This window comes from Chionomys nivalis, chromosome 19, assembly GCF_950005125.1.
Source record: "Chionomys nivalis chromosome 19, mChiNiv1.1, whole genome shotgun sequence".
Lineage (NCBI taxonomy): Eukaryota > Metazoa > Chordata > Mammalia > Rodentia > Cricetidae > Chionomys > Chionomys nivalis.
The window spans coordinates 31,350,157-31,377,445 of record NC_080104.1 but is presented as its reverse complement, the minus strand read 5'-3'; the positions used below and the strand labels follow the sequence as shown (position 1 = coordinate 31,377,445).

Genomic DNA, 27,289 nt, shown 5'->3' with positions numbered 1-27,289 from the left:
AGCTCACATTTCAAACCCAAGCGCAAAGCACAGTGGGAACTGTAAGTGGGTGAGGCCATGGATTCTCACGCTCCTTTCCTGGTGACCCAAACAGAACTACCAGCCCGGGATCAAGTGTCCAAATGCCTGAGCCTATAGGGACGTTCCTCGTTCAGACCATCACGTACACTCCCTTTCTTGATTTGTGTGTGTGTGCACGCACGCTTGCGCACACATGTGCCACACATGCAGCGGCTCACTAGTGGAGGTCAGAAGGCTGGCTACCTGTGGGAATTGGTTCTCCTCTTCCACCTCGTGGGCTCTGGAAATTAAACTTAAGTTTTCAGACTTGGTGACAAATGCCTTCACCCACTGAACCATCTTGCCAACCCACAATTTCCTTTTTTTGCCAGGACTTTTTTTTTTTCTGATAGGGTTTCTCTGTGTGATCCTGGCTATCCTGGAACTCACTAAGTAGACCTGGCTGGCCTTGAACTCAGAAGCCTGCTTCTGTTTCCCGAGTGCTAGGATTAAGGCACGCACCACGACACCCAGCCTACCAGGGCTTTTTGTTTATTTTATGTTTTTTGAGGTGTGGTTTCTCTACATAGTCTTGATTTTTCCCAGAATGCACCCAGTCTGTCCTTTAAGTCACAGAGATCCACCTGCCTCTGCCTCTGGTTTGCTGGGGTTAAAGGCATGCACCACCACACCCAGACTACCAGAACATTCTTTCCACCTTGTTTCGCAGTACAGAACTGGGCTTCGAAGGCTGCTTGCCATTTTCTGACTATCAGTATCCTTCGAACATCTTGGCTGTGTGTGAAGTTTTCAGTCTCACAAGTCTGACCCTCTAGGACAAAACCCAAGAAACCCATTTTTCCCGCCTCTTTTGAGATACTCATTTTTCTCTTCTTTCTTTTTTTTAGAATGAGTCCCCAAACAGTCCAGAATAACAAGGCTCCCTGTTTACACAGCTATGCCACTGTGTTAACTACGGTGGGGCTTCAGGGATGGTCGGAAGACCATGAGGGATGTTGTACTAGGTCCATGATTTGAAGACTATGAGATGTGCAGTGTGAGTGGCTTCCTTGAACTGCTGTGGTATTTTGTATAAGGGACACAAGGAGCCTCGGATTTTTGGAGAGGGTGTTAGAACCAACCCCCAGGATTCCAGGGTGGCTACATTGTCTGACATATGTAACAATAGCATGTATCTGCGCCTCTAATATCTGGTCATTTAGTTCCTTACATGGCAAAGTTGGCAGGGAAGTAATTGTTTAGACTATACAAAGAAACAGTGAGTGTTGAACCCTGGGAGGCTCAGTCTCCTAGATGTCCTCGGATCTCTTTCCGGAAATGCTTGTGATGACACATGCACCCTGGTTCTGGCTAAATGGGCCTCCTCTCCAGGGCCTCTGGCAGGAAATAGCCAGAACTGCTTCTGCAGACTGTGGCTCAGAGACCTGACTGCTGCCAAGGTCTCCTCTGGGCTCCTCTGCTAAGATACAGGGCTGCCTACTGCTTACTCCTGGGGCGGACATGCTGTCCTGAACAGACAGCAGCACAAATGGTGCTCCCTTACCAAGGAAGAAGGGGTGTGGCTCTCAATTGGAAACCCAGAACCTGCTGCTGTCAAATCTGGACTTTTTCAAGTGTCCTTTTTGTCGCTGTGATAAAACAAACACTGACCAAAACAAATTGGGGGAGGGGAGTGTTTATTTGGCTTAATCTTCCGGATCCCAGCCCAGCCCACCATTGAGGTAGGTCAGGGCAGAGAATCAAAGCAGGAGCCTGGGCTATAGGCTCGCTCAGTAGTGCATGCTTAGCGAGCTCAGCCATCTCTGCTGCCTACCTACAGAATGCTTTGATCATTCCCACAGGAACTTTGTACCCATTGGCAGTCAGACCCTTCTCAGTATGCCCTTCTCCCCAGGTCCTGACCACCCTTAATCTACTGTCTCTAAGACTTTGCCTGCTTTACACAAAGTTTAGTTAGTTAGGTTTCTTTGGTTTTTTTGTTTCTGTTTTTTTTTTTTTTTTTTTTTTTTTGGACAGGATCTTATGTATCCCAGACTAACCTGTGTATCTGAGACTAGTCTTGAATTCTTTTTCTTTAAACACAGGATCTCACCATGTAGCCCTGGCTGATGCCAAACTCACCCCTGCCTTTGTGTCTGCCTCACAAATGCTGGTAGCATGTCAGTGGCTATTGTATGTGATATCACAGTCTCTGGCTTCTTGCAATAGGTTTTCAAGGTTCATGCCTGCTTTATTCTGCTTTACTGCTCTGAGACAATTCTGACTGAATTGGATGCTCATTCATTTGGGCTGGACTCGTTGTCCAGCAAGCTGTCAATGTTGGGGTTACAGGCACACATACTTATGCCCAGTTTTTTCTGTGGGCACTGGGGTTTCAAGCTCAGGTTCACAGGCTTGCAGGACAAGCAGTCTTGTCCACTGAGCAGCCCCCCAGCCCAGCTCCCCACTTTGCAGCTTTCGTTTGGTAAAGTTCAGTTTACCAATTTGCTTCTCCTTCTGCTCGAATATCAATATCCAGGAAGTGGTAGTGCACACCTTTAATCCCCGCACTCAGGAGGCAGAGAAACATCTCCGAGTTTGAGGCCAGCCTAGTTTTTTTAAAAAAATAAATATATAAATAAAATGCTTATGTGCCTTTTGACCCACTTCAAAGTCTCTCGCTTGTATGCAAAGTGTTAAGACAGAGGTTCTACTTCATTCCCCCTCCCCCTTGGTTTTTTGAGAGATGGTTTTTCCGTGTAGCCCTGATCCCCTAGAACTCACTCTGTAGACCTCGAATAGATCTCGAACTCAGAGATCCGCCTGCCTCTGCCTCCCCATTGCTAGGATTAAAGGCGTGCGCCACCACCGCCTGCCTCTGCCTCCCCATTGCTAGGATTAAAGGCGTGCGCCACCACCGCCTGCCTCTGCCTCCCCATTGCTAGGATTAAAGGCGTGCGCCACCACCGCCCGGCTCAGCTCTATTTTTTTATTGGAGCTGTCTAGTTGTCCTGGCACCGTTCCCTTTTTACTGAATTATCTGGTCAGCCTTGTTGGAAGTCAGTTGATCATGAATGTAGGGGTCTCTTTCTGAATTCACAGTTTCCTCCTTGGTGTGTTTCTGTTCTTAGGCCAGCAGTCTGAGTTCCTGACTAACTGTAGATTTCAGAAATGAGTTCTGTTCATCCTCTACCCTTTCTGAAATGGTTGCAGCAGTTCAGAGTCCCCACATTTTCATCTGAGACACCATGGAAATCTTGACAATTTATGTAAAAATAACAGCTGGAGTTTTTATTCTTGGTTGTGTTGAATCTGTAGCTAACCGCACAGTGCTTGCCTTCTGTCTCGGTTTGTTTCATGTTGCCTTAGCAGAGTACCACAGACTAGGTGATCTGGAAACAATAGACGTGCACTTGGCTCACTGTTTTGGAGACTTGGGAAGTCTAAGCCTGACGGCCACTCTGGCCAGGACCAGGCTCCTGTGTCACAGTCACTGAGGGCATGGCGAATGTATGGGGCGGCAGCTGGAGGCACCTTTTCAGGGGGAAGCTCCTTCCAAGATAATCAACCCGTTCTTAGGAATTCTTCCCTCGTGACTTCATCACCACAACACTGTGGCTTTGAGCATTAAGTCTCTAACACAGGGGGACACATGCAAACCATGGCACTGTGGCAGCAATCTTGTCTTCGAGTCCATGAGCATGGGATGTCTTTTCACAGAGTTCTTTCCACGGTGTTCAGTCATACATGAGCTATGTTTCTTATCCTTTATTCCTAAGCACTGGGGCAGGAGAGAAAATGCAGCAGCTGAGAGATCTTACTGCTTTCAGGGGACCCAAGCTGCACCCAGCACCCACACCAGGCAGTCAATTGCCTGTAACGTCAGTTCTAGGGACCAGACACCTTTTGGAATCCGTGGGCTCCTAAAGTTCACACAGGCTTACACACACATACACAGCTAAAAATAGATAAATAAAATCTCTTTTTAAATGTATCCCCCGGCTGGAGAGATGGCTAAGCGGTTAAAAGCACTGGCTGTTCTTCCAGAGGTCCTCAGTTCAATTCCCAGCAGCCACGTGGTGACTCACAACCACCTATAGTGTGATATGATGTGCTCTTCTGGCATAAAGTCATGCATACAGATAGAGTACTCGTATATAAAATAGATATTAGAAAAAAATGTATCTTCTAAGTATTCTATTCTTTTCAATGCTATTATGAGTAGGGTCATTTTCTTTACTTCCCTTCTTAGGCTTTTACTCCTAACATAGCAAAATACAAGAGGCTTTTCTGTGCGCTGACTTGTATCCCACAACCTTGCCAAACGTGTTTATTAGCAATAATCAATCCTTCTTGTGTTGGTTTTCTTTTTCTTGTGGTAGAGTTGATTTAGAAAGCCAACATTCCTGAAAAATTAACTGTTAGGAAGTAATGATTTCATGTTTGTTTAACAATGTGTTTTGGCTGAGTGGTCTTCATCCTTGCAGTGGTTTGGGACCAACCATTACCTCAGCCCCAGTCCCACTAAATCCTATGGTGTAGAAAGCAGTGTTTCTTCCCCAGCTGGAGACCCAAACTCCCCAGAGAAGGAGCAAATGGCACGCAGACCCTTGCCCACCAGCTTCCAAAACAATGTGGTTCATTTTTACCTACGCAGTCCATTCTCTCCCAGCATCTATCATATTTGTGTAGGAGGAGGGGGGTTGTCATGAGCTAGAACGACCCTGGCCAGGACATTCCTTGGATGCTTTGAAAGTGGGCGAGAAGTTCAACTCTGAGCACAGATTGGTTCATTTTCCTGAGCGGGGTCTCTGGATACTGCGTTTCCTCCATCTTGTCCCCAGGACTCTGGGATTATTGTTTCTGCTTAGAGGCTCCCATGTGGCAAATCACTTTCTGTCACCACTTCTTTCATTTTCTCACCTTCCTCCTCCTCTCTGGTCTCTCTAACTCTGAAACAGTGTTCACAAAGTTCTTCCTACGGAAAGGAATTCAGGGTTGAGATGCCACGCTATTGGTAGAATGCTTGCTTAGCCTGTCCAAAGCTCTGGGTCTGATCCCGAGCAGAGATTATTATTATTATTATTATTATTATTATTATTATTATTATTATTATTATTATCTCAGTGCTCAGAAATTCAAGGTCATCATTGGCCACATAGCAAAGCTGAGGCCAGCCTGGGATACATGAAACTCTGTCTCAAAAGCTTGTGTCAACCACCCCCAAAACTTTCAGTGATAGTAAATCATAAAGCAATTTATTTTAAAATAATTATTTGATGTACACATAATTTCACCATTTCCTTGAATTCTTGATGCTCTTGCCTCAGTTTGATCTGTATTGGTATTACAGTCATTTACCCCTGGAGCAGTGGTTCTCAGCTTCCTAATGCTGTGACCTTAAATACAGCTCATTATGTCACGGTGACCCCCAACCATAAAATTATTTTTGTTGCTATTTCGTAACTACAATTTTTTATTGTTATGAATCATAATGCAAATATCTGTGTTCTTTGATGGCCTTAGGTGACACCCATGAAAGGGTTGTTTGACCCCCAAAGAGGTTGAGACCCACAGATTGAGAACCACTGCTCTAGAATAGTATTTTAAAAAACTTACTTATTTTAAGACCGGGTTCTCAAAACTTGGGAGAGATAGACAAGTGGATCTCTGAGTTGAATTTAAGGCCAGCCTAGTCTACAGAGTGAGTTCCACCTTACTGTGGGTGGTGCCAGTCCTAGTTGTATAAGAAAACATGCTGAGGAAGCCAGTAAGGAGTGTTCCTTCATGGCCTGTTTCAGTTCCTGCCTCCAGGTTCCTGTCCTGCATAAGTTCCTGCCTTGGCCTTCCTCAGTGACAGACTGTGATGGGAAAGTATAAGCTAAAGAAACCTTTCCCTTCACAAGCTGCTTTGGGTTAGTGTCTTATCACAGCAATAGAAACCAAAATAGGTCAGAAATTGCTATCCCAGTCATGAGGTATCGCTGTGACAGGTTTGGCGTGTGGTTTTCAGATGGGTTATAGAAGGAGCTGAGAACATTGGCCTGAAAGCTGTTGGGTGTTTAGAGCTTACTGGGCTTTTCTGTGGGACCGTGAAAAGGTGCTGGCTATTAGCACAAGCTCGAGACATCTGAGAGAAGGGTCCTTAATTGAGAAAGTGCCTCCATAAGATTGACCTGTAGGCGAGCCTATGACTAATCTCCCAGGTGGTGCTCTTGATATCATGGGAGTGGCAGGATTGGAAGGGATCATGGAAGAGAAAATCTGAAAGTTGATGACCAGAAGTCATTGGTGAAGGTGCAGGCTCAGTTGCAGTAGAAGCCCCAGGATTAAAGGGGTCATAGAGAAAAGTTGAAACTTGATACACTGTATGTCAGGGTCAGAGTCCCTGATGAGAGCCCAGGAGAGGCTGTTGGTGAAGGTGCAGCCTGGTTGTCTTGGCCACAGCACTGTGGAGATGTCAGGACGGTGGGATGACCACCAAAGGGACACCAGCAGCTGTGGCATGGAGCCAGCCTGAGCCTATGAGATTGCAATGTGTGCTCTGGATGGGGGATCCAGGGCAGTGAAGCTGCTCGAGCCCTTCGGAGCCCAGGAAAACATGAGTGAAAATGGCTGACACAGTCAGACTCGGAGTTTGCTTTGATCTGATTGTGACTGTGCTCTGGTTTGTCCCTCTTGGAATAAGAAAGCATTTAGCTTGCTTTTGATTTTAAAGGAGTCCACAGTTGAGAAACTTTGGTTTATTTTAAAAAGACTGAACTTTTAAAATGTTGAAGTTTTTAAGATTGTGGTATTTTTAAAATTTGAAAAGTTTTCTGTTGTGCTATTAATATTGGACATGACATCTTGAGGAGATGAGGAAGGAAACACTGTACTTGAGTAGTTGAATGTGTGTATCAAGTGGACAAGAGATCAGCTGTCATCTCAGAGAAAGGAACCTCAGTTGAGAAAATAGCTTCCTAAGAATGGTCTGTGAGCAAGCCTGTGGGGAAGTTTTCTTGATCAGTGATTGATGTGGGAGGGTCTAACCCCATTGTAGGTAGTGTACCTCTGGGAAGGTGGCTCTGGGGTGTATAAGAAAGCAAACTGGGCAACTCAGGGGAGCAAGCCAGAAAGCAGCGCTCCTCCATGATCTCTGCTTCAGTTCCTGCCTCCAGGTTCCTGATTTGAGTTCAGGTCCTGACGTCCTTCAGTGATGGAATATAATCTTCAAGGTGAAATAAACCCTTTCTTCCCCAATTGTCTTTGGTTGGCATTTTATCACAGCATTAGATACCTAACTAGGACTGAAGAATGTGGGGAGCCATGAAGACAGTGGAGGCCACACATACACACACACACACATCCATGATTATCTTATATATATGATGATATATATGCTATTATGATCTATATATCGAATTAAGAATCTGTTGTTTCTGATCAAGTGAGGCTGAAGGATCAGCCATGATTAACAACAGATATGAAACCTTTGTTAGAGATGATTGATGCCGCTTATCTGAAACTGGGAAAATCAGCTATGATTTGATTAAGAGATCAGCGTCATTGAGGTGCAGCTCAGGATGGAAACTGAACTTGGTAGTGTGTAGGAGACTCACACATGCTGATGGTTTGAAGGCACAAAGGGGTCATGATGAGCAGCTGAGACTTGGCACCGCGTGGCAGGCTTACAGTCTCCCTAGAGAGGGCAGGAGGCCATTGGTAAACAGCCTCAGCTGCACTGAAGGCTGCAAGAGCTGAGTTTGGTGCCATATGGCAGCGTTGGAGTCCCTGAGCAGTGGAGACCTGAGCAGATTGGAGATGTCAGGACCATGGGATGACAGCCTGGGACTGCGCTGAGCTATGTGAGCTGTGGATGGCGGAGCAGGAGAGCCGAGGCTACCAAGGATGGTCCTGAGTGCGCACCAAATGTCAGACACTGACTTATTGCGCTGCTGGAGTTTGCTTTTGTTCTGATCTGATTGTAATTCTGCCCTGGTTCTTCCCTTGAAACAAGAAGGCATGTAATTGAATTTGAATTTTATAGAAACCCACAGTTAAAAGGTTGAATATGAATATTTTAAAGACACTTTGAACTTTCAATTATTGAGTTTTTTTTTTAATTTAATTTAATTTTAGGTTTATTTATTTTATATGTAAGAGTATTTTTCATGCACGTATGTATGTTTACTACATTCATGCCTGGTACCCACAGAGGTCAGAAGAGGGTCTTGGATCCCCTGGAACAGGAACTACTGGTGGTTTTGGGAAATTGGAGCAAGAGCAACAAGTGCTTTTAACCCCTGCACTGTCTTTATAGGCCCTTATTGAAGTTTTAAAGATAGTGGGGCTTTCAAAGGTTGGACTGTGTATTATATTGTGATAATCTTGAACAAAACAAGATAGGAAAAGTTATGGTTTAATGTATTTGTGTGTCAGGCTAACAAGGCATTGGTTTTTACTGGTTAGTTTTTTGTTTTATTTTGTCAAGCCCTAGCATCATCTAGGAAGATGGAAAGTCAGTTGAAGTATTGCCTATCTCAGCTTGGCCTAAAGGCACAAGTGTGTAGGGCATTTTCTTTATCCCTGATTGATGTGCATGGACTTAGCCCACTGTAGGTGATGCCAGCCCTGAGCAGGTGTTAAGATAGTTGAGCCTTTAAGGAAGCAACTTTCTTCATGGTCTCTACTTCAGTCCCTGCCTCCGGGTTCCTGCCCTGTTTGCATTCCTGAGGTGATTTCTTTCAATGATGATCAGAAGATGTAGGCCACAAACCCTTCCCAAAGCTGGTTTCGGTCAGTATTTTATCACAGTAACAGAAACTAAGCTAGGACAAGGGGGCTTGCTTTTTCAAATTAAATATTGTTATATATGTTTATTATTTCTTTGAGAATTTTGTGTTTTGATCATATTTATCCCCTTAACTTCTTCAAGATCTACTCCCATACCCCCCACTTTCTTTATTCAGAGAGGGGCTCAAGTAGCCTGGTTTGCCCTCAAACTCAGTATATGGACAAGAATAACTTAATTTCTGCTTCTCCTGTCTCTACCTCCCAAGTGCTGGCATTACAAGTGTGTGCCACCAAACCTGACTTATGTGTTGCTTGTGATCAAATTCACGTTTATTTATTTCTGCCAGCTGTGGTGGCAGATACCTTTAACACCAGCACAGTTTGAGGCCAGCCTGGTCTAAACAAGGAGTTCCATCCAGGCTAGCTACATAGTGAAATTCCATCTCAACCACAACTAAGAAAATGTACTGTGTGTGTGTGTGTGTGTGTGTGTGTGTGTGTGTGGAAGTGTGCATGTCACAGCGTACATGTAGAAATCAGATGGCAACTTATGGGAGCCTCTTCTCTCCTTCCTCTCGTGGGTTCTGTGGATTAAACTCTGGTCATCAGACAGAGTGGTGAGCACCTTTACCTTCCAGACCGTCTCCAAACCCCCAGGGTCTTGTCTTTGTGTTGTTTTCAGTTCTAAGTTGTGGGGTTCCTGGCAGCCATCTGAGCCTGGCACATCACAGGACTTGGGCAGTTATCTGATGAGTGAGTAGAACCCATACATCACCTGCCTGCCACAGACATCCTTGGATAGCTGCTCCGATCCTTTCGTGTCCTCCGGCTGTGGAGGTGTTGGCCAAGCTCTGGCTGTGCTGTTTTGTACCCCAAGGTCAGGGTTGTGGGCCCAGCTGGACTGCGGGGACAGTCACTCATACTGTGCTCCAGCTCGGCTGCCATCTAACTCATCTCTCGTGCCCTCTGAAGCTCTGCATCCCTTACCTGTCCAGCCACTAATCTCCAAGTTCTATTGCATCATGGGCTGCCAAAAGCTCAGGAGAGTGGAGACTTGGAACTCACTCAACACCATGCTGGCATGAGACCTGTCTAAAGTTCCCAGGGGATCCTGGTGGTAGCTGGGGTTGAGAAACTCCAGATTCTGAGGGACCAACCTCTTAGAGGGACAGAGTGACCAGACAATGAGAGAGGGTTTCTTTTTAACTTCAGATTCTTCACTCAAATACTTTCTGTGATTTGACGTTGTTAGGGACTTCTGTTTTCCTATGTTCAGGGCAGGGTCTCCTGTATACCAGGCTGGCCGCGAACTCACTGTGTAGCCAAGAATGGCTGCACTGCTGACCTTTCTGCTGTCACCTCTGTGTTGACATTATGGACATGTACTGCCACACCCAGTTTATATGGTGCCAGGGCTTCAACCCAGGGCTTCATGAAGTTAGATAAGCACTCTATCAGTTGAGCTGTATCCCCAGCCTGGAGAAGCTCTTTGTTGTGGTCGTCATCATCATCATCATCATCATCACATTTTTAAATCAGTTTGTAAAGTAGTAGGTTTCCATGTGGCTTTCCATATGTTTGCTTATCCCTCCGCCCACATATTCTCTCCCGTCTCCCCACACCCATCCCAACTTAAACCTTTCCACACCAGTAGTCCCCACTTCTATTTTTATGTGTTCTACTCTCCCCCACCATGTCTTCTCCTCCCCTTCATGATCCCTTTCTAGTTTGTTGGCCTCTAGAGACATTCATTTCAGATAAACACAGAAAATTCAAAACCCAAAGCTAAGATCCACATACAAGAGAGAGAATATGTCGCATTTGTCTTTCAGAACCTGGGCCATTTAGTTTTTTAAAAATATTTTCTGACTCCATTTCCCTGCAGTTATTATTATTCTTTAGAGCTGAATACAATTCCATTGTGTTTATGAACCGCATTTTCATTACCCATTCATCAGCTGACAGACTGTTTCTTCTTCCTGGCTATCTGAACAGAGACATACTGAACGTGGATGCTCATATATCTCTGTGGTATGCTGAGTCCTTTGGTGTATGTCCAGGAGTGGCATAGTTAGTTGGTCGTACAGTAGTTCTATTTTTAGCGTTTTGTTAAACCTCCACACTGATTTCCATAGTGGCTACACCAATTTATACTCCCACCAAAGTTCCCCTTTCCCCACAACCGTGCCTGCACTGCTTGTCACTTGTTTTCTTTTGGGGTAGGGGGTTGTCTGTGTGGCTGTCCTGGAACTTGCCCTATAGACCAGGCTGGCCTTGAACTCAGAAATCTGCTTGCTTCTGCCCCCCAAGTGCTGGGAATTAAGGTGTGGGTCACCACTCCGGGCCCCTGGTAACTTGCTTTCTTGATGATAGACATTCTGACTGGGGTGAGATGGACTCTCGGTGTCCTTTTAGTTTGAGTTTTGCTGATGGCTAAAGATGTTGAACACCCTTTAAGATGTTTATTGACCGTTTGTACTTCTTCCTTTGTGAGCTCTCTGTTCAGTTCCATGGCCCCTGTTTCTAATGGGGTTGTCTGTTTTCTTGCTGGTTTTTTGCATATTCTATTAACAGAATTAATCCTTTGTCAGATGTGTATCTGGCACACACAGAATGGGTTTTTGCCCATTCTGCAGACTTCCTCTTCTCATGATTGACAGATTTCCTTTGCTGTACAAATGCTATTTAATTTCATGACAAATTTCATTTGTCCATTGTTGGCCATATTTGCTGAGCAGCTAGCGTTCTCTGAAAGCCTTTATTGAAGTGCATATCTTGAAGTGTTTTCCCTGCTTTTTCTTTAGTAGTTTGAGAATTTGGGGGTCTTACATTAAGGTCTTCAATCCATTTGGAGTTGGTTTTGTTTGAGGGGAGAGATGGCGATCTAGTTTCATTCTTCTATGTGTAAATGTCCAGTTTATTTGAGCACAAATGAGTGTTCTGTCAAAAAAGCAGGTGGTTGTACCTACACAAATTTCTATCTGGACTTCTTTTCTATTCCGTTGATGTACATCCCTATTCAATAAATATGAAGTTTTCTATTTCTGTGAAGACTGGTATTGTATTTTGATGTGCTTGCATTGAATCTGTAAATTACTTTTGGTAGGACAGCATCTTCTAGCTTCTTCCTACGTTTTCTTCCTCAGGTGTTCTAAAGTTTCCATTGCAGAGGTCTCTCGCTTCCTTGGTCAGATTTATTCCAGGGTGGGGGTAGATTGTGGACCGTCTGAGTGGCACCGGCACTGCTGCCCTGCTGTCTTCCCCAGCTTGTTTCCGGCTAGTCTTGAAGTGGGCTACTGATTTCTGGGTGTGCACTTTGCACCCTGCCACTTCGCTGAAAGTGCTGGTGATTACAGTTCTAAAAGATTCTCTGTCTCTGAGATAAGAGTCTCACTGTGTAACCCTGGCTGGTCTGAAGCAAGAGATACAGACCAGGTTGACTTCAGACTTAGAGTCACCTATCTCTGCTGAAACTAAGGACATGTGCCACCACTCTGGGGATATGGTCTCTTCTAAAATCATATCTACAAATGAGAATACTTGGATTTCATCCCTTCCTACTTATATTTCTTCTGTTCGTTTCTCTCCTCTTGCTACTCTTGTTTGAGTTCCTGCCCTGACTTCTCTCAGTGCTGGATTGAAACCTGGCCGTGTAAGCCAAATACACCCTTTCCTCTTCTAAATTACAGAGTGAGTTCTAGGACAGCCAGGGCTACACAGAGAAAAGCCTGTCTCAAAAAACAAAAGAAAAGAAAACAAAATCAAGCAGCATCCAGGTTTTAGTAGCACATACCTCTGGGTCCAACACTTGGGAGGCAGAAGCAGGTAGGACTTTGAGTTGGAGGCCAGCCTGGTCTACATAGCAAGTTCCAGGTCAGCCAAGGCTATATAGTGAGAATAAAATTACATAATTTTTAGTTAAATGGGTAGAACTGGAGCTCAGCATGTTGAATTAAGCCAGACTCAGAAAGACAAATATGTTCTCTCACAGATCGTGTGTGTTTAACACATGATATACATGTATGTGTTGGGTTTTTCTTAAGATGAGCCTCTCCGAAGATGCAAATAATTTCAGTCAGACCGAATTAAACTGAATTAAAAGATGCCCATGTTTAATGCAATGCTCCCGGGTGACCCAGGGAAAGCATGGAGAGGGGAAGAGAGGAAAGGGCAGTCCACACAAAACCTAGAGATCACACGTTTATTCTCTGGGGGGCAGTTTAAATAGCCTGTGGGAGTGTTCTTGACCTTCCCTGGGGAGAGGGTTACCATTTGGCGAGATTTCTTAACCATCCCTGGGGAGGGGTCACCATTTGGCAGGCTTTCTCGGAGGTAGGGTTTAGACTAAGGCAACTCCCAGGGGAGGGGGCTTAAAATGGAGTTTCCTGTCCAGTATTCCAAAGATGGATGCCAAGGGGCTGGGATGAGGCTCCCCCAACTAAATATTCCAGATCTTTTGTATAAAGGGGTGTTAGGGAGCTGGGGTGATGCTTCCGACCAAACAGTATGGAAATATTGTATCTTGCACAATGAATATATGCTTATTAAGAAAGAAAGAGGAAAATTCCTGGAGCTGAGATGTGATAGCTGGGCTTCTTGGACCCTGAGATGACCTTGATCTTGAGAGCAGAACAAGGAGCAGTGCAGGCCGACCACAGGTACAGTCAGCCTCAGCTCCAGCTGTCGTCTGCACCGCCCCAGACTCCTTTTTCACCGTAGAAACATAGACTTGATGGTTCTTTAAGTGTAGCTGGTTTTGTTTAGCTTTTGTCTGTTTTCTTTCTCGCCAGTATGAGTGCTTCTGTGGTATGGCACTATACAGTCTGAATGGTGGGGGCCTTGAATACTCTGGTGTTAGGTGACACCAGCCAGTGGTGTGTGTTACAGAGGACAGAGAAAAGGAGAGGTGACCTGGGGACGCCATCATCTATGCTGTACGCAGAGCCATGAATAAACAGGCCAGAGGCCCACAGAGATGCCAGGGAGGCATGCAGGGTGGATCACATGGTAGGGAGGTTGGTAGGGATAGCAGAGAGAGGGGCTCTGCTCAGATGAGTGACAAGAGAGCATAATGCACAAATGCAAAATGAACCGGGGACTGAGACAGGATTGCCGCCAGTTCAAGGCCAGCCTAGGGTATGTGGTAACGTCCTATCTCAGAGAGAGAGAGTGGAGGAGAGATTTCAAAGAACGAGTTCAAGACTAACAAAAAGGGAAAAACGGCAAGAACAGCAGGATTTATGGAGGGCGCTGGGAGAGGCAATGTCAGTACTAGGGAGAATGGCTGTGCCCCGTGCTGACGCTGTGGTTGGGGTGATGAAATGTACATGGGTTTAAAATATGAACTCAAAGCCTGGGAATGTAGCTCAGTAGTGGAGCATGTGCTTAGCATGTGCAAGCGCCTGGGTCCCTCCAGGAGCACAAAAAGAAAAACTAAAGTCCTGATTGGCTAGAGCAGTTTCCTTTATCCCTTTGATGACAGGCTCACCTCCCAAGAGCAGTGACTTCCCTTTGCCTTTTATTTCTGGGCGCTCTTCTGCCTCAATGCCCTTGTCTCCATCGCACAGCCACACACCCATTCCTGTGCTTCTAAAATCCACCATGACTTCAGGTCTCTTTGAGCCTATTCTGTCACCGTAACTCACCCTGGACACTTCCTGCATGCCACTTCGGCCACCTAGTGTCTCACTCCCCGGTTCAGTTTCCCTTAGTGCTCAGTGCTCTCGCCTCCAGGATCATTTACAACAGCTCCTACTCCGTGTTCGGTCAACAGTGGCTGAGTGAATGAACATTTACACTGACTAAAGCAAGTCATACTGAAACTAGTTTAAATGTAAGCACTGAAGAGCGGAGGGAAGTTAAGTAATGGGAGCTGGAATGGGAAGTAAGACAGTTCCCCGGCTTCCCCTACACTCCCTGGGAAGGAGTTTCTTTTTTCTTTTCTTTTTTTTTTTTTTTTTTTTTTTTTTTAAGAGAGTCTGTTTCTTCCCCTTCCTGGGGCCTCCTTTCCTCCTGAGGTATATGGGACTTCAGAAAATTAGGGCCCAGGCTGTGTTAGATGGTGTTGCTCAGTAGACACCCGACCTGGGGTGAGGTGACAGGCACAAGAGCCAGGGTGCCTGCTTCACTGTTGGCATACCTGTGCTGACCCAAGATGAGCGATGAAGGCCTAGAAAGGGGGTTGGGAGCCAGGCTCAGAATGGCTGGCGCTGGCCAAGTGACTGCAAGAGTGCTTAGGACACGTGTGGTTTTCTCATTCCGTGTCACCAGTGCCGGGAGCACAGCCTTGAAAAAACAGCTTCTTCCGTGACACAGATGGAAAAGTCACTTTTATTTTAGGCCAGATACCGTTTTTCCTTTTAAAGCGTCTGTTCCATCCCAGGAGAGCCACTCAGAGGGCCGCCTCCAGCCCCAGGCTCTGGCAGAGCCCAGCTGCCCACGCTGGCACTGAAAAGCCCCCGTGCCCGAGGACTGCTCTGGAGTCACCTAAAATGACTGTCTTGTGTGTGGAGAAACTTCGATAGGAAGACAGCCTGGAGGCTTCGAGTCTGGATTTTCTTATGTGTCAGCCTCCAGAAATCCCTCATTTGGGACAGAGAGCTGAGGAAAAGCTGAGCGCATGGCCTACTTAGGAAGCCTTAATTATGGGCTCTGGGTGGTATTTTCCTGTCTCCAAGAACCAACTTCCAGGGCTGTTGATGGGGACCGATTTATCCCCACATCTGGGCCCCCTTCCTTTGAAACTGCACCGACACCTCAGGTCTGGTGGCACTGTGTTGGAAAAAGAAGAGGGGTGTGACTCCAAGGTCCGTGCTCAGCCCTGCTGCCCCCAGAGGAGTTTTCGAGCCCTGAGCACCTGTGTGGGCTGAGGTGGGGCAGGACACGTCGCCTTGGGGCTCTGAGGGCCTGGCAGGATGTTCCAGCCCAGCCGGGCCTCGCCCTAGGTCCATTCTCTTCCCCTCTCTGGAAAGTTCACTCTCCCGCCCACGTGTGCGTGCACGTACGTGCAGAGGCCCCCAGAGGCCCAGGTAAACAGAGCTCTGGCTCAGGGACTCCCATTGTGTTTTGGAGTCTTTACGCTTTTTAGCTCGTTGGTGAGGAGGTTGAGGGCTGTCATTACTGCTCTCTGACTTGTTAGGTTGCCGTCCTCCCTCTAGGAGTCTAAGTACTTATTTGGTTAGTCCCGACCCATATACATTTCTAAGGAGAGAGACACCCTACTCCTGCTGAAGCAGTGGCCCTGGCTAGCTTTCAAAGACCCTGTGCCCGGCCAGGTGCTGTCTGTCACCGCGGCAGATGGTGTGACCTGCTGAGACTTCACAAGTTTAGGGAACAGCCCTGCATGGTTCTTGTAGAAGGAGGCGCCCCTTTTCTAGGCCTGAAGACCCTGCCATTTCCTTTCTCCTTTGCTGTGGTCCATCTTCCTTCTGGTCCCACCATACTCTTTCCTGTTAATCTGCTTTTGTCATGGCTGTACCTCTGGGGGTACTTCCCTCACATTACCTGTGGGATGCCTCACTTGCCCGCTGCAGCCAGCTCCCCCCACCCCAGGCAGGTTCGATTCCACTTCAGCTTTGTGTTTTGTTTTATTTTATATTTCATGTGTATTCAGTTGATGGGCATGCTTGTCACGGCTCAGGTGTGGAAGAGCAGAGGGCAGCTTGTGTGCAGTGACTCCTTCTACTGAGTGGGTCTCGGGGATCAAACTCAGGCTGTCAGACTTAGCCGCAGACATTTTTCCCTGTGGAGCCGCCTTGCCTGCTTTCTGATTCTTTTTATTTAAGACAATCTTCCTGCCTCTGCCTCCGAATTCAGTCTACAGGCACCCACCGGCACCCCTGGCCGCGCTCTGTACCTTTTCCGTGCCTCGGATTTCTGCAGGGACACCCTGGGCCTTTGCTTATCTACCTGGCTTCTCTCCCTCTTGGACTAGTGCTCCCAGAGGACAGAGGACGAAGCCTCCCCCGGGTTACTTTCCACCTCAGGTGGGACACTCACCCTCCCGGTGCTACTCAAATGTCTTCGCCCAGCCTCCAAGCTTGATTCAACATCTGAGAACACCTGTGCTTTCCACTGCCTCCTCACCTTGTGACTGTTAACAGCTTTTGTTGTGCCTGTGAACTGCTTAGTCACGCTGTGTAGAGTCTCTGTTCGTTCGTTCATTCATTCATTCATTCATTCATTCATTCAGTTTCTTCCAGTCTGACTGTTCCTACGCCCTGGAAGTAAATGCAGATATGGCCCTTCCTCTGCAGTAATTCTATTTTTAATTGTTTTTATTTTTGAGAGATGGCCTCATTTCTGTAGCCAAGACTGACCTGAGAGTCACAGCAATCCTCCTGCCTCCTCCTCTCAAGTGCTAGGATTACAGAAATGAACTAGCATTCCTGTAATTTGTATACTATTTGAGGAGAGGCTGACTAGAAGCAAGTAAACTAAAGATAAGATAATACAGAGAAATGCTAACAGGTCAGAGACAGAACCTAGGCCTCCCAGTGAGGGTGTGAGGGGCCAAGGGGCAGAAAGGCCTATGGACTGGGTGACTGCCCTGCAGCACCGGCCAGTCATCGTTTTTATTGTTGTTTTTTGAACAAAGTTCTTAAATGGTCTGACAGGGAAGAAACCCTAAGGATACAGTTTTTTCCCCCTTTGTTGATGTGGCCTGAAAGGGAGGCAATCTTTGCTCCTGACCTGGCCAGGACAGTGGCCCAGGAAGTCCACAGAGGTCTCAGCAACAGTACAGGTGGAGCAGCAGTGGGTACGAAATCACATCATTCATTTGTGACAGGGAGCAGGGAGACGCCGCAGCTGTGTCTCAGTTGGCTATGAGTAGCCGAGCCCAGCTGCCACCTGGTGTGAACGGACGGACGGTCAGGCATGGCCAGCCTCTGGCCTGTGTGCTTCCGTGCAGCTCATACCTGGAGGAAGACCAGATGAACTCCTGTAGCCCCATGAGTACCTAAAAAACACAAAGCACCTGTCGCTTCACTTGTGCGGCCAATGTTCCCACCACCACCAAGATGTGGAGAAACTAGTGGGCTGGAGCTGGGGACTGCGTCAGGGGAAGTGTTACCCACCCTCTTCTTCCCAGTCTTAACTCTGCCTCCTTTGTCTCAACAGACGAAGACATGGATTTGTGGTGCCCCTCGCTGCAAGAGGTCAAGCAGGTGTTTCACAGCTTGGGAGCCTTCAACCCTGCCCTGTATCCACAGGGGCCCTACCAGCACCGCACAAGGTGTGTAGCTCTCCTCCCGCACTGCCGCCTTCTCTCTGGTTTTTAGTGACTCTAGCATACAGGATAGGAAGTGCTGCACACAGACTGCCTGTGGGAGCAAGGGTCAGTCAGCAAACAGTGTGGCCTTCTGGGCTTAGAGCTCAGACAACCAGGCTGGAAGAGTTCTGCTCCTTACTCAGACCCTGTCCCAGACTTCTCAGTCCAGTTTACGCCTCCCCCTGACAGATTCCAGTCTCTGTTCAGATCTGTTTGACTAACGTCTACAGTGGCTCCTGGCCAGCCGATCCCAGCATTCTATCATTGTTGGGCTGGGAGAGGGTGTGTGTTTGGGTGTTTTGAGGTAGGGTCTCATACCTTTCAGGCAGGCCTCAGACTCTCTGTTTAGTGCAGGAGATTAAACCCAGGCTTCCTGAATGCTAGCCAAGCACCGTGCCAATTGAGCTACACCCCGAACATTGTTTTTAAAGATAGAGTCTTCCTCTACAGGCCTAGCTAGCCTAGAATTTTCTATGTGTACAGGACTGGCCTTGAACTCAAGGCTGCTTTCCTGTCTCTGCCTCCTAGAGTACTGGAATTACAGGTCCACACCAGTGTGTCTGGCGTAAAATGGAAACTCTTTGAATATCCTTTAGTCCCAGGCTGCAGAGACAGGCATATTTTTGTGAGTTCATGGCCAGTCTGATCTACTACACAAGGAGGTCTAGACCAGACAGAGCTACACAGTATGACTGTCTCAAAAATACCATGCGTATCTAAAATAAACTTTGTTGCAGAAAAAAAAAAAAAGAAAAGAAAAAGAAAGGAAAACTCCCTGTGCCTAGGGCCTCCTACCAGCTAGACAAACGACCAGCTGAGCTATATCCCCAGCACCAAGCACTATTTTGCATACAGTTTCCACTAGGTTCTATTTTGCATGATTCCATTTTGTGCCTATACTGGGCTTGGTGCTGGTGGTGGACTGTGAAACTGACTGTGTGAGCACATCCCTGCCCTCTAGGGACAGAGCCACACACACTATCAATGACTGTTGTTGGGAGGGTGATGACCAGATAGAGGCTATACAGTGTTGTGTGTTACATTGTTCTCCAACTCACAGCACATCCCAACTCCCTTGAGAACTCTTTGAGATATCTCCACCCCGCATCCGGCAGCAGTCCCTCCACCCAGGCAGAGCTGAGACCCTTTCTTTAGCTGCCGGATGTTCCTCTGCAAGAAAGCGGGTGATTTCTTAAGAACCTGTTCCACGACTGTGTTTAGTAATTGTCTGCCAAACCCAGCCACACTTGGCTCTGCTATAAATACCCCACGCATGTGCCAGCCTGCCACGCTTCTGCCCCTTTCCCGTCTGGAGTGCAGCGCTCCATATCGGGTGTAACACGTCTCTTGCTGCTTTCTAACACACCCTACTGTGTCTTGGATGAATGGGGGATTTGAATTACACTCGGGAAAAGCAAAGCATGCCAGAGAGCCTGGGGTGGAGGGGATCAAGAAGCCACTTGTGACACACAGAGATACACTGGAGACTCCTGCTCTTCCCAGAAGCCTCCAGACTGTGCCTGTAAACTCCTCCCCAATCATCTGTGCGCACAAACGTTAGCGCACAGACTTGAGCTTGGCCAGGGACAGTGAAGACCCAAATTGGAAGAGGGGAGTTGATGTGCCACATGGTCTCACTCCTAGGCATGCCTTTCAACCCCCCTTTTTTAATGGACCCCGGACATTGGCATAACCATTAACCCTCTTGCCCAGGGAGGATTCAGAGTGGGCCTGGAGGACCCATCAATGGCCACCAGAGCATTTTTCTTGCTTGTGGCTTGTAAGAGCAGACCTGAGTCCCTGTCAAGCCCCTGAGACTGGAGATTTTTCTGCATCCATTGATTCTTCTTCCTCTTCCCTGGAGCAGGTGGGTGCTGAAGATGGATGCTCAGGGCTGTTTCTTGGGTTGCTGTAAAGTGGCTGCTACATTTGAGAGCGCTCCAGATACCATCATGGAGCTGAAAGACAACTCCTGCAAAGTATTCGGGAAGCATCCAGATAGTTCCATCACCCCTTCACCAAGGGCACAACATCTTGAGGAACAGACAAGACAAGTGCTAGAGCAGGCCACCTCTGTCCCATGGTCCTGTTTGTCCTGGTTCTTGGCCACTCTTAGATGCTGGCATTGTGCCGTTTGTTCACTCTGGGTTTTTCTTATCCTTATTCTAGCCATGTGACTACCTATGGCTCTTTGTGGGCCACCTCTGGTGGTATCCCCAGAGTCTCATAACAGCTCAGGCTGAAATAAGGACTGAAAGGCCTCTGCACACAATGCTCGACTGGCTGTCCCTCTAGTTGCTGTGCGAAAGCCATGTTTTGCGCTGTTTGTTCCTAACCTCAGGTTTCTGCCACCATCTCTCTTCTGAAATGTGCGTCACAATTTCCTGACAGGGCTGGAGAGCCGGCTCTGTTGGTAAAGCGCTTGCTGTGGGAGCAGGAGGGCCTGAGTTTGGGTTCGCAGAACAACGGGAAGTAAGGCACGCTCTGGGAGAGAGGGACAAAAGATGGCAGGAGCTTGCTGGTAGCCAGTCTAGCTGAAACGGTGAGACCCAAGTTCAGTGAGGTGGCTTGGCTGTCACGAGCTTTCCTGACTAGAAAGCAAGGTAGTAGTGATGAGAGGAGGCCATTGACTGTCTCCCAATACATTCACACAAGTGCACGCTCATGCACACATACACACACTCCTCCACCCCTGCAGGCAATGTATGCAACTCAGACACACACAGACTTCCTCTTAGAAAGGCGCAGCCCTTTGGCAGCTGCACCATGCAAATCACAGGTCTAGAAAGTGGGAGGATTTGGGGAATGGCAGGGCAGAAGAGAGGCCAGTGTGTGAAGATAGATCAGCAGCAGGAGTTAGAGCTTTTCAGCATCTTTGCAAGGGGCTGGGCCCACACTGCAGCAAAGGCTGGACTGTCTCCTCTGCCCTGGGAAGAGCAGGAAGGCCCTTAGGTAGCTGTGATCCTCAGTGCTGCCTCTTGACCACAAAGCTGTCAGTGTGTTTAACAGAAACCACCTAAGGGAGGAGGGGAGATGTCTGCAAGCTCACCATTTCGGGGGTTCTGTCTGGGGTCAGCTGTCTTCACTGCTTTCATGGCAAGGTGTAGGGCCTGGTGGAGAACCTGCTCAGCCGTGGAGGGGACAACTGTACCCTTGAAAATCACGCCCCGGGGCTGGAGAGATGGCTCAGTGGTTAAGAGCATTGCCTGCTCTTCCAAAGGTCCTGAGTTCAATTCCCAGCAACCACATGGTGGCTCACAACCATCTGTAAAGAGGTCTGGCGCCCTCTTCTGGCCTTCAGTCATACAGACAGAATATTGTATACATAATAAATAATGTTTAAAAAAAAAAAAAAAAAGAAAAAAAGAAAATCACGCCCCCGTGAGTGCTTCCTGCAGCCACACCTCATCTGTTAACAGTCCACTCCACTAGGAGCTCACTAGTTCATGAAGCGACTGAACCTTCAACATGGGATCCTTTGGGGGCATTTCTTATCTAAGCTGTAACAAAAGGCCAGCCAAAAGGATTGCCTGGATGTATGGGTCTGCCCCTTCAAGAGCATTCTAGTGCTGTTTTCTGGAGTCAGGAGTCATGGCCCACTTGGTTCTCAGATGGGACACCCTCTTCAGACACCAGCAGGTACATAAATGACAACACCCAGGAAGAACATCCTGTCCCGCACCTTCAGTAGTGTGATTGGATCCGGGAGTAATGTGCATACATACACACACCTCATGGGTCCAGAGAGGACTGCTTCTCATTTAAGGAGATATCAACTAACTCCAGTTTGTACAAACTGTGGCAGTGTTCACTGCTTAATGCTACATTGTAATGAGTCTCTGTCCTGCCAGCCAACTCCCAAATAACAACAAGGAGACATTATTAATTATCAAATCTTGGCCTTAGCTTAGGCTTGTTTTTAACCGGTACTTATAATTTAAATTAACCCATTTCTATTCATCAGTGTTCTGTCATAAACTGCCCATCCTGCTGCTTCTGTGTCTCCTGGCGTCTCTTGTGTACCTAGATTCATCTACTTCCATTCACTCCTAGGAAATCCTGCCTATACCTCCTGCCTAGCTACTGGCTGTTTAGCTTTTTATTATACCAATCTCAGCAATACACCTTTATACGGTGTACAAATATCCCACAACATTACCCCCCCCCCTTTTTTTTCAAGACAGGGTTTCTCTGCAGCTTTGGAGCCTACTCTAGAACTCACTCTGTAGAGCAGGCTGGCCTTAAACTCACAGAGATCCACCCGCCTTTGCCTCCTGAGTGCTGGGATTAAAGGCACATGCTACCACTGCCTGACGCATTTCCCCCTTTATGTCTAAATAAAAAAAGGTTTTAACTCTAGCATAGTAAGACTACATACAATACAAACAATTATCAGGTAAGAATTATACTTACAATATCCAGTCCATATGTATTTGGGAAGGTCAGAGAAAGTACTCTGTTATCTATCCTAACTTAGTGAGTCCAAAGTTTTATACCTAAACCACTTTCTATCATAACTTGTATTACCATTTTAAAAATATCTTTTTAGACCTTCAAACATCTTGCATAAACAACTTAAGCTTTTATGTTTTTCAACCTTATAAATTTTATATCTCTTATGTAAGTTTTTTTCTGAATTTGGTAACAAGAAAAACTGTAACTATAACAATCTCGTCTTCAACTCCATCAGAGAACTGAGAAGGATATAGTATTACCTAAGTAAACAGAAGTGCAGAGCAAACAACTTCCAAAACTATAGAAATGCCAGAAACAGCTAGTTGCCTGAGCAATCACCCAAGGTTCTTCTGCAGTATTTGGGCATCCATCTTTGGCCTATAGGCCTAGAATATCTGACAAACTTTTTTGTGAAGATTTTTGGTTTTTCAAGACAGGGTTTCTCTGTGTAACAGCCCTGGCTGCTCTGGAACTCACTCTGTAGGCCAAGCTGGCCTCGAACTCACAGAGTTCTGCTTCTGCCTCCCAAATGCTGGGATTAAAAGTGTGTGCCACCACCACCCAGAAGAAGTAGGAATTTTTGAAGACTGTTCTACCTTATCTTGGCAAAGTGTGGCAGTGGCCTTTTTTGTGTTCTGTTTGTTCAATTTGGATATCATACTATCAGCAGTCAAAGCAAGGGCAGTTTTTTTTTTTCCCAGTGACTAACTTAGCCACAATAAAAACAAACTTCTTTGATGCCCAGCTTTTTTTATTTTTTGAGGTAAATTGGTATTAGTCTGAGCTGAGACTCAGACTCCAGGCCGTTAAGGGAGGCAGTGAGTGCTCATCCGTGACTGGGGAAGAAGCTGACTGTGGAGTGGAGCCATCAGCTTACTCCTCAACTGCTGAGTTCAGGCTGCAAGAATGAGAACTGATGGGCCTTAAATTCCTGGTGCCCCCTGGCCTGACTAGGTGAAGGCATGGGAATCAGCCAAGGCTACATCTCAAATAGCACTCACAGGATATCATTCCAGGGTAAAGTCCTTGCCCAGCATGCAAGAGGCCCTGGTCATTACACAGCTCTGCCAGCTATGTAAATAAATCACACTTACAATAGCAGTTAGAGATGCCAGCAGTGGGGAAGGGCCCTCGTGACTTTGCTGTCCAGAAAGAGAAGGACTGGGAAGTATCTGGCACTCAGAAGAGAAGGTAGCTCTACTCGAGAAGTCTGGCATCCCTTCCCAAGGAGCCACACTTCGTTTCCTCAGACAGTTCTAAAGAGACATGTCGCCAGCTCACGCTGGCGTTCTTTGCTTCTTCTCCCTTGGCAGCGTCACACTGTCTGGAAGCCTGCTTCTCTGTAGCAGCGCACGGCTGCCCAAGTCTTTGTGCACATCTGAAAACATGCCCACCCATGCTTGCATCCAGTGCCTGCTCCCAGGCTGGTACGAACCAAGACACCCACTCACATGTTGGCGCGGGCCCAGTATACACCCAGATGTGCAAACTTCAGCCTCATCCATTCTCTGGTCCTAATAAATGCTAAGAACCCAAAGAAAGGCTGAGCGCAGCTCCAGCTTCCCAACCACTGACTTTGGCTGCTTGGCACCAACTTCCCAGGATGTAGGCAACAGATCCCTTGCCCCTCTGATATGCCAGGGCCAAAAAGTGAAGATAAAGGAAACTTGCTGAAGCTGCATAATGGTGCCTGCCAGTGCCCAGAGCCAGAGCAACCATGCTAGAGCAGGTGTCGAGGGCCCACTAAATGAAGCCCTGGGTTTGAGCCCCAGCACCACACAACATTCAGGAGGAAGAGGATCAGAAGCTCATGATCATCCTTGGCTACATAGTGAGCTTGAGACTAACCTGGAATAGCTGAGACCCCGTCTCAAAATGGAAAAGTGAATGAGACGGCAGAGGGGTTACCTGAAACCTACTTACCTGACCTGAAGTGGCTAATGTATATTTGGCTTGAAATCTGGAAGAGAATAATTCACTGATCCAGGATGTTTTCAGGGCTCTTACCATGTGGGTAGCATTATTGAACAGACAAAGATGGCTTCTGTAGGAGATCGTTACGGGGATCAGAGGTCCCAGAATGCTGAAGCCGGAGACCTCTGAATGTGGTCACCCAGTGACCACCACTCAGTGGTGTTCTCTCCCCACGCTCTTGTGTAGTCCACACCCACACCAAGTCAGGGTGGCCTATGTGGCTGTTAGAAATCAGTAGGAACAATGGGATGTCATCTTAAGATCGAGTCTGAAAGGCACAGATGTCGTAGGTGTACTTCCCTCCAACTCTGGGGCAGGAATCCAGCCACCATGTTGAGAAGCCCCATGGGGCAAGGGACCAGGAACTTCCCAATCCAGGGTTGCATGGGTAAATTGAGAGACAGGTTCCCAGCTTGGGCAAGCCTAACATGAAGGTAGCTCCACCCAGCATCTTGAACGTGACCCACAGAAGCACCCCCAGCTGGCTGCCCCTGGATCAGAATCTTAGTGGCATAATATATGGTTTTTTTATGTTTGTTTGTGTTTTATTTGTTGCTGTTTTGTTGTTTTCGAGATAGATCTCTCTGTGTAGCCCTGACTGCCTTGGAACTCACTTTGTAGACCAGGCTGGCTTGGAATACATGGAAATTAGCCTGACTCTGCCTCCCGAGTGCTAGGATTAAAGGTGCGCACCACCACTGCCAACCATAATAAATGTTTTAAGCCTCTACTTGGGGGAGGGAAAGGTCTCTCCTAGCCATGATGCTGGGACACACAGTGACAGTGGCCTTGGACAGTGGGGCCTCTGTGCATTCTCTGCTCCACTGGCTCTGCCTCTTTCTCCTGGTTCACCTCCTCGATGCCCGCCCCCCCCCCCCCCGTCATGTAGACTGATAACTGTTTCTGCTTTATGTCAGAGTGCTTGAGAGTGAGACCAGCCTGGGCTGGCAGGAGACACAGGACCCTCCCCAGGAAGTAGCCTTGGACATTAAGCTGAGCTACATCTACAAGGTGAGCCAAACTTTCCTTTCCTGCCTCTCCACCAAGTGTTGGGGTGCAACCCAGCCCTACTCAGCAGTTTAGCTGGGCAGCATCATCAGGTGCCTACAGTGGACCAGCTCAGCACCACTGTAGGCTCAGTGGTCGCCCTGGTACCCATGCTACAGAAAGCCTGCAATCAGCCTGTGACTGCCAGCATGGCCAAAGAAGTGTACCAAGAAGGTTCCCCGCTGGTCACCAGGAAACAGGTCCCACAGTCCCTTCTCTCACTCTGAGTCCCCTTCTCATTCTTCACTCTGTTTCCTGTTGGCCGTTCCCTCATTCCATGTATCCCTGCCCCATCCTGGTTCTCTCTCCTTTCAGTACCTGATCCTGTGTTTCCTAGTCCAGCCGAGGTCCTACACGGACACCAGCATTTTGAGCCTGATGGAGCTACTGTGTCGCGCAGGCCTGGATGTGGGCTTGCGCCTGCTGCCCAAGACTGACCTCCAGCAACTCCTGCTCCTACTGCTGGAAAACATCCAAGAGTGGCCAGGAAAGGTACCACAACCTGGTCCCTGAACTGTCTTGCCCCTAGCGTACCCTACATGGGGAGGGCACCACTTGCAGCTTTTTCAGGGGTCTGTGACCTCGTGATCCCCTTTGCTCCCCTGAGTTCACTGGACAGCAGGGCAGAGGTGAAGGCAGCCTCCTCCTGAGCCCACAGGGTGCCTCTGTCCCCACAGCTCCAGGCACTGTGCTGCTCCCTCAGCTGGGTCTCCGACCACCACCACAACCTGCTGGCGCTTGTGCAGTTCTTTCTGGACGTGACTCCCCGTGGCAGGTGGGTGCTTCTCGACAGCACTGCCTCCTCCCCTGATGCTCATCCCCAAAAGCTTCTTCGAGGACCTAGAATCTTCCCCAGCAGCCCCAACAAACAAATATTTGCAAACTCTCAGAGGAAGAACTAAAAATAGAACTCACTAGTGAGTTCTTTACAAATGAAAAAGCCTAATTTTCTTAACATGATCTTATTAGCACAACACTGTCTTATGCAATTACCCTCTGCCTGCAGTGCCCGCCCACTTTCTTTGGGGCTCCCTCCCTGCCTTTTCTTGCTGGGTGACATCAGCTGCTCGCCCATCTCTCCTCTTCCCGCCGCCCACTCTACTCTTAATTCATCGCCATTTTATTCTCTCCCGGCAGTTCTCTGCCAGAGATTATCTTACTGTTTATTTCCCTTCCTGGACTCCTTCTTCCCTCCAAATCACCTCCAGAGCAGGTGCCTTGTCAGGATCCCTGCCATATCGCCCCAAATCTCAGCCTGTGCCTGGCAGCCTGTCCGTGTTTTGTAAAATTCTTTTGGAATGATGAATGAGTGGAGCAGACAGACTCAGCCCAGGAGATCAGACCTGTTGGCTGGACTTGGCCTTGTCTCTTCTCATCTCCGCATTCCTTCTGCTCCCTGCTCACAGCCACACGGAGTGCCCTGCCTGTGTCCCTATAGGCACTTGACAGTCATCCTCTGAGGGTGTCCCTGTGACCTCCCAAGAGTCAGTCCGTCGGGAGTTGAGGCCACCTCACAGCCCAGGCCCATCAGGCAGACGTCCTTGGACTGACTTGGCGGTCCGTCGCAGCCGCATTGGTTCAGCTTCAGGCTCTTCACTGACTCTGTCCAGACTTGACAGGGAGACTCTCTCCATACCCCAGGATGCCCCTGTCCACTCAGCCCAGACCTCTGGGATTTCTGCCATCCCCCATAGCACGTCTGCTCCAGAGAACAGAGAAGTGATCCTCTTAGAGGCTGCTCCCTTTCTCGCCTTTCATACTTAAACC

General features: G+C 47.7%; 1 protein-coding gene across 2 annotated transcripts in view; it reads left to right on the top strand.

The window, feature by feature from the left end:
• The window catches only part of Fam178b (family with sequence similarity 178 member B), a 95,103-nt gene that overhangs the window by 29,680 nt on the left and 38,134 nt on the right, over positions 1-27,289 (top strand). For both annotated transcript variants that reach the window (XM_057751773.1, XM_057751771.1), the window contains 4 exons: positions 17,896-18,010; positions 25,393-25,486; positions 25,838-26,014; positions 26,200-26,297. In XM_057751773.1, coding sequence (XP_057607756.1) covers positions 17,896-18,010; positions 25,393-25,486; positions 25,838-26,014; positions 26,200-26,297 — 484 coding nt within the window. The remainder of the gene's footprint in view (positions 1-17,895; positions 18,011-25,392; positions 25,487-25,837; positions 26,015-26,199; positions 26,298-27,289) is intronic.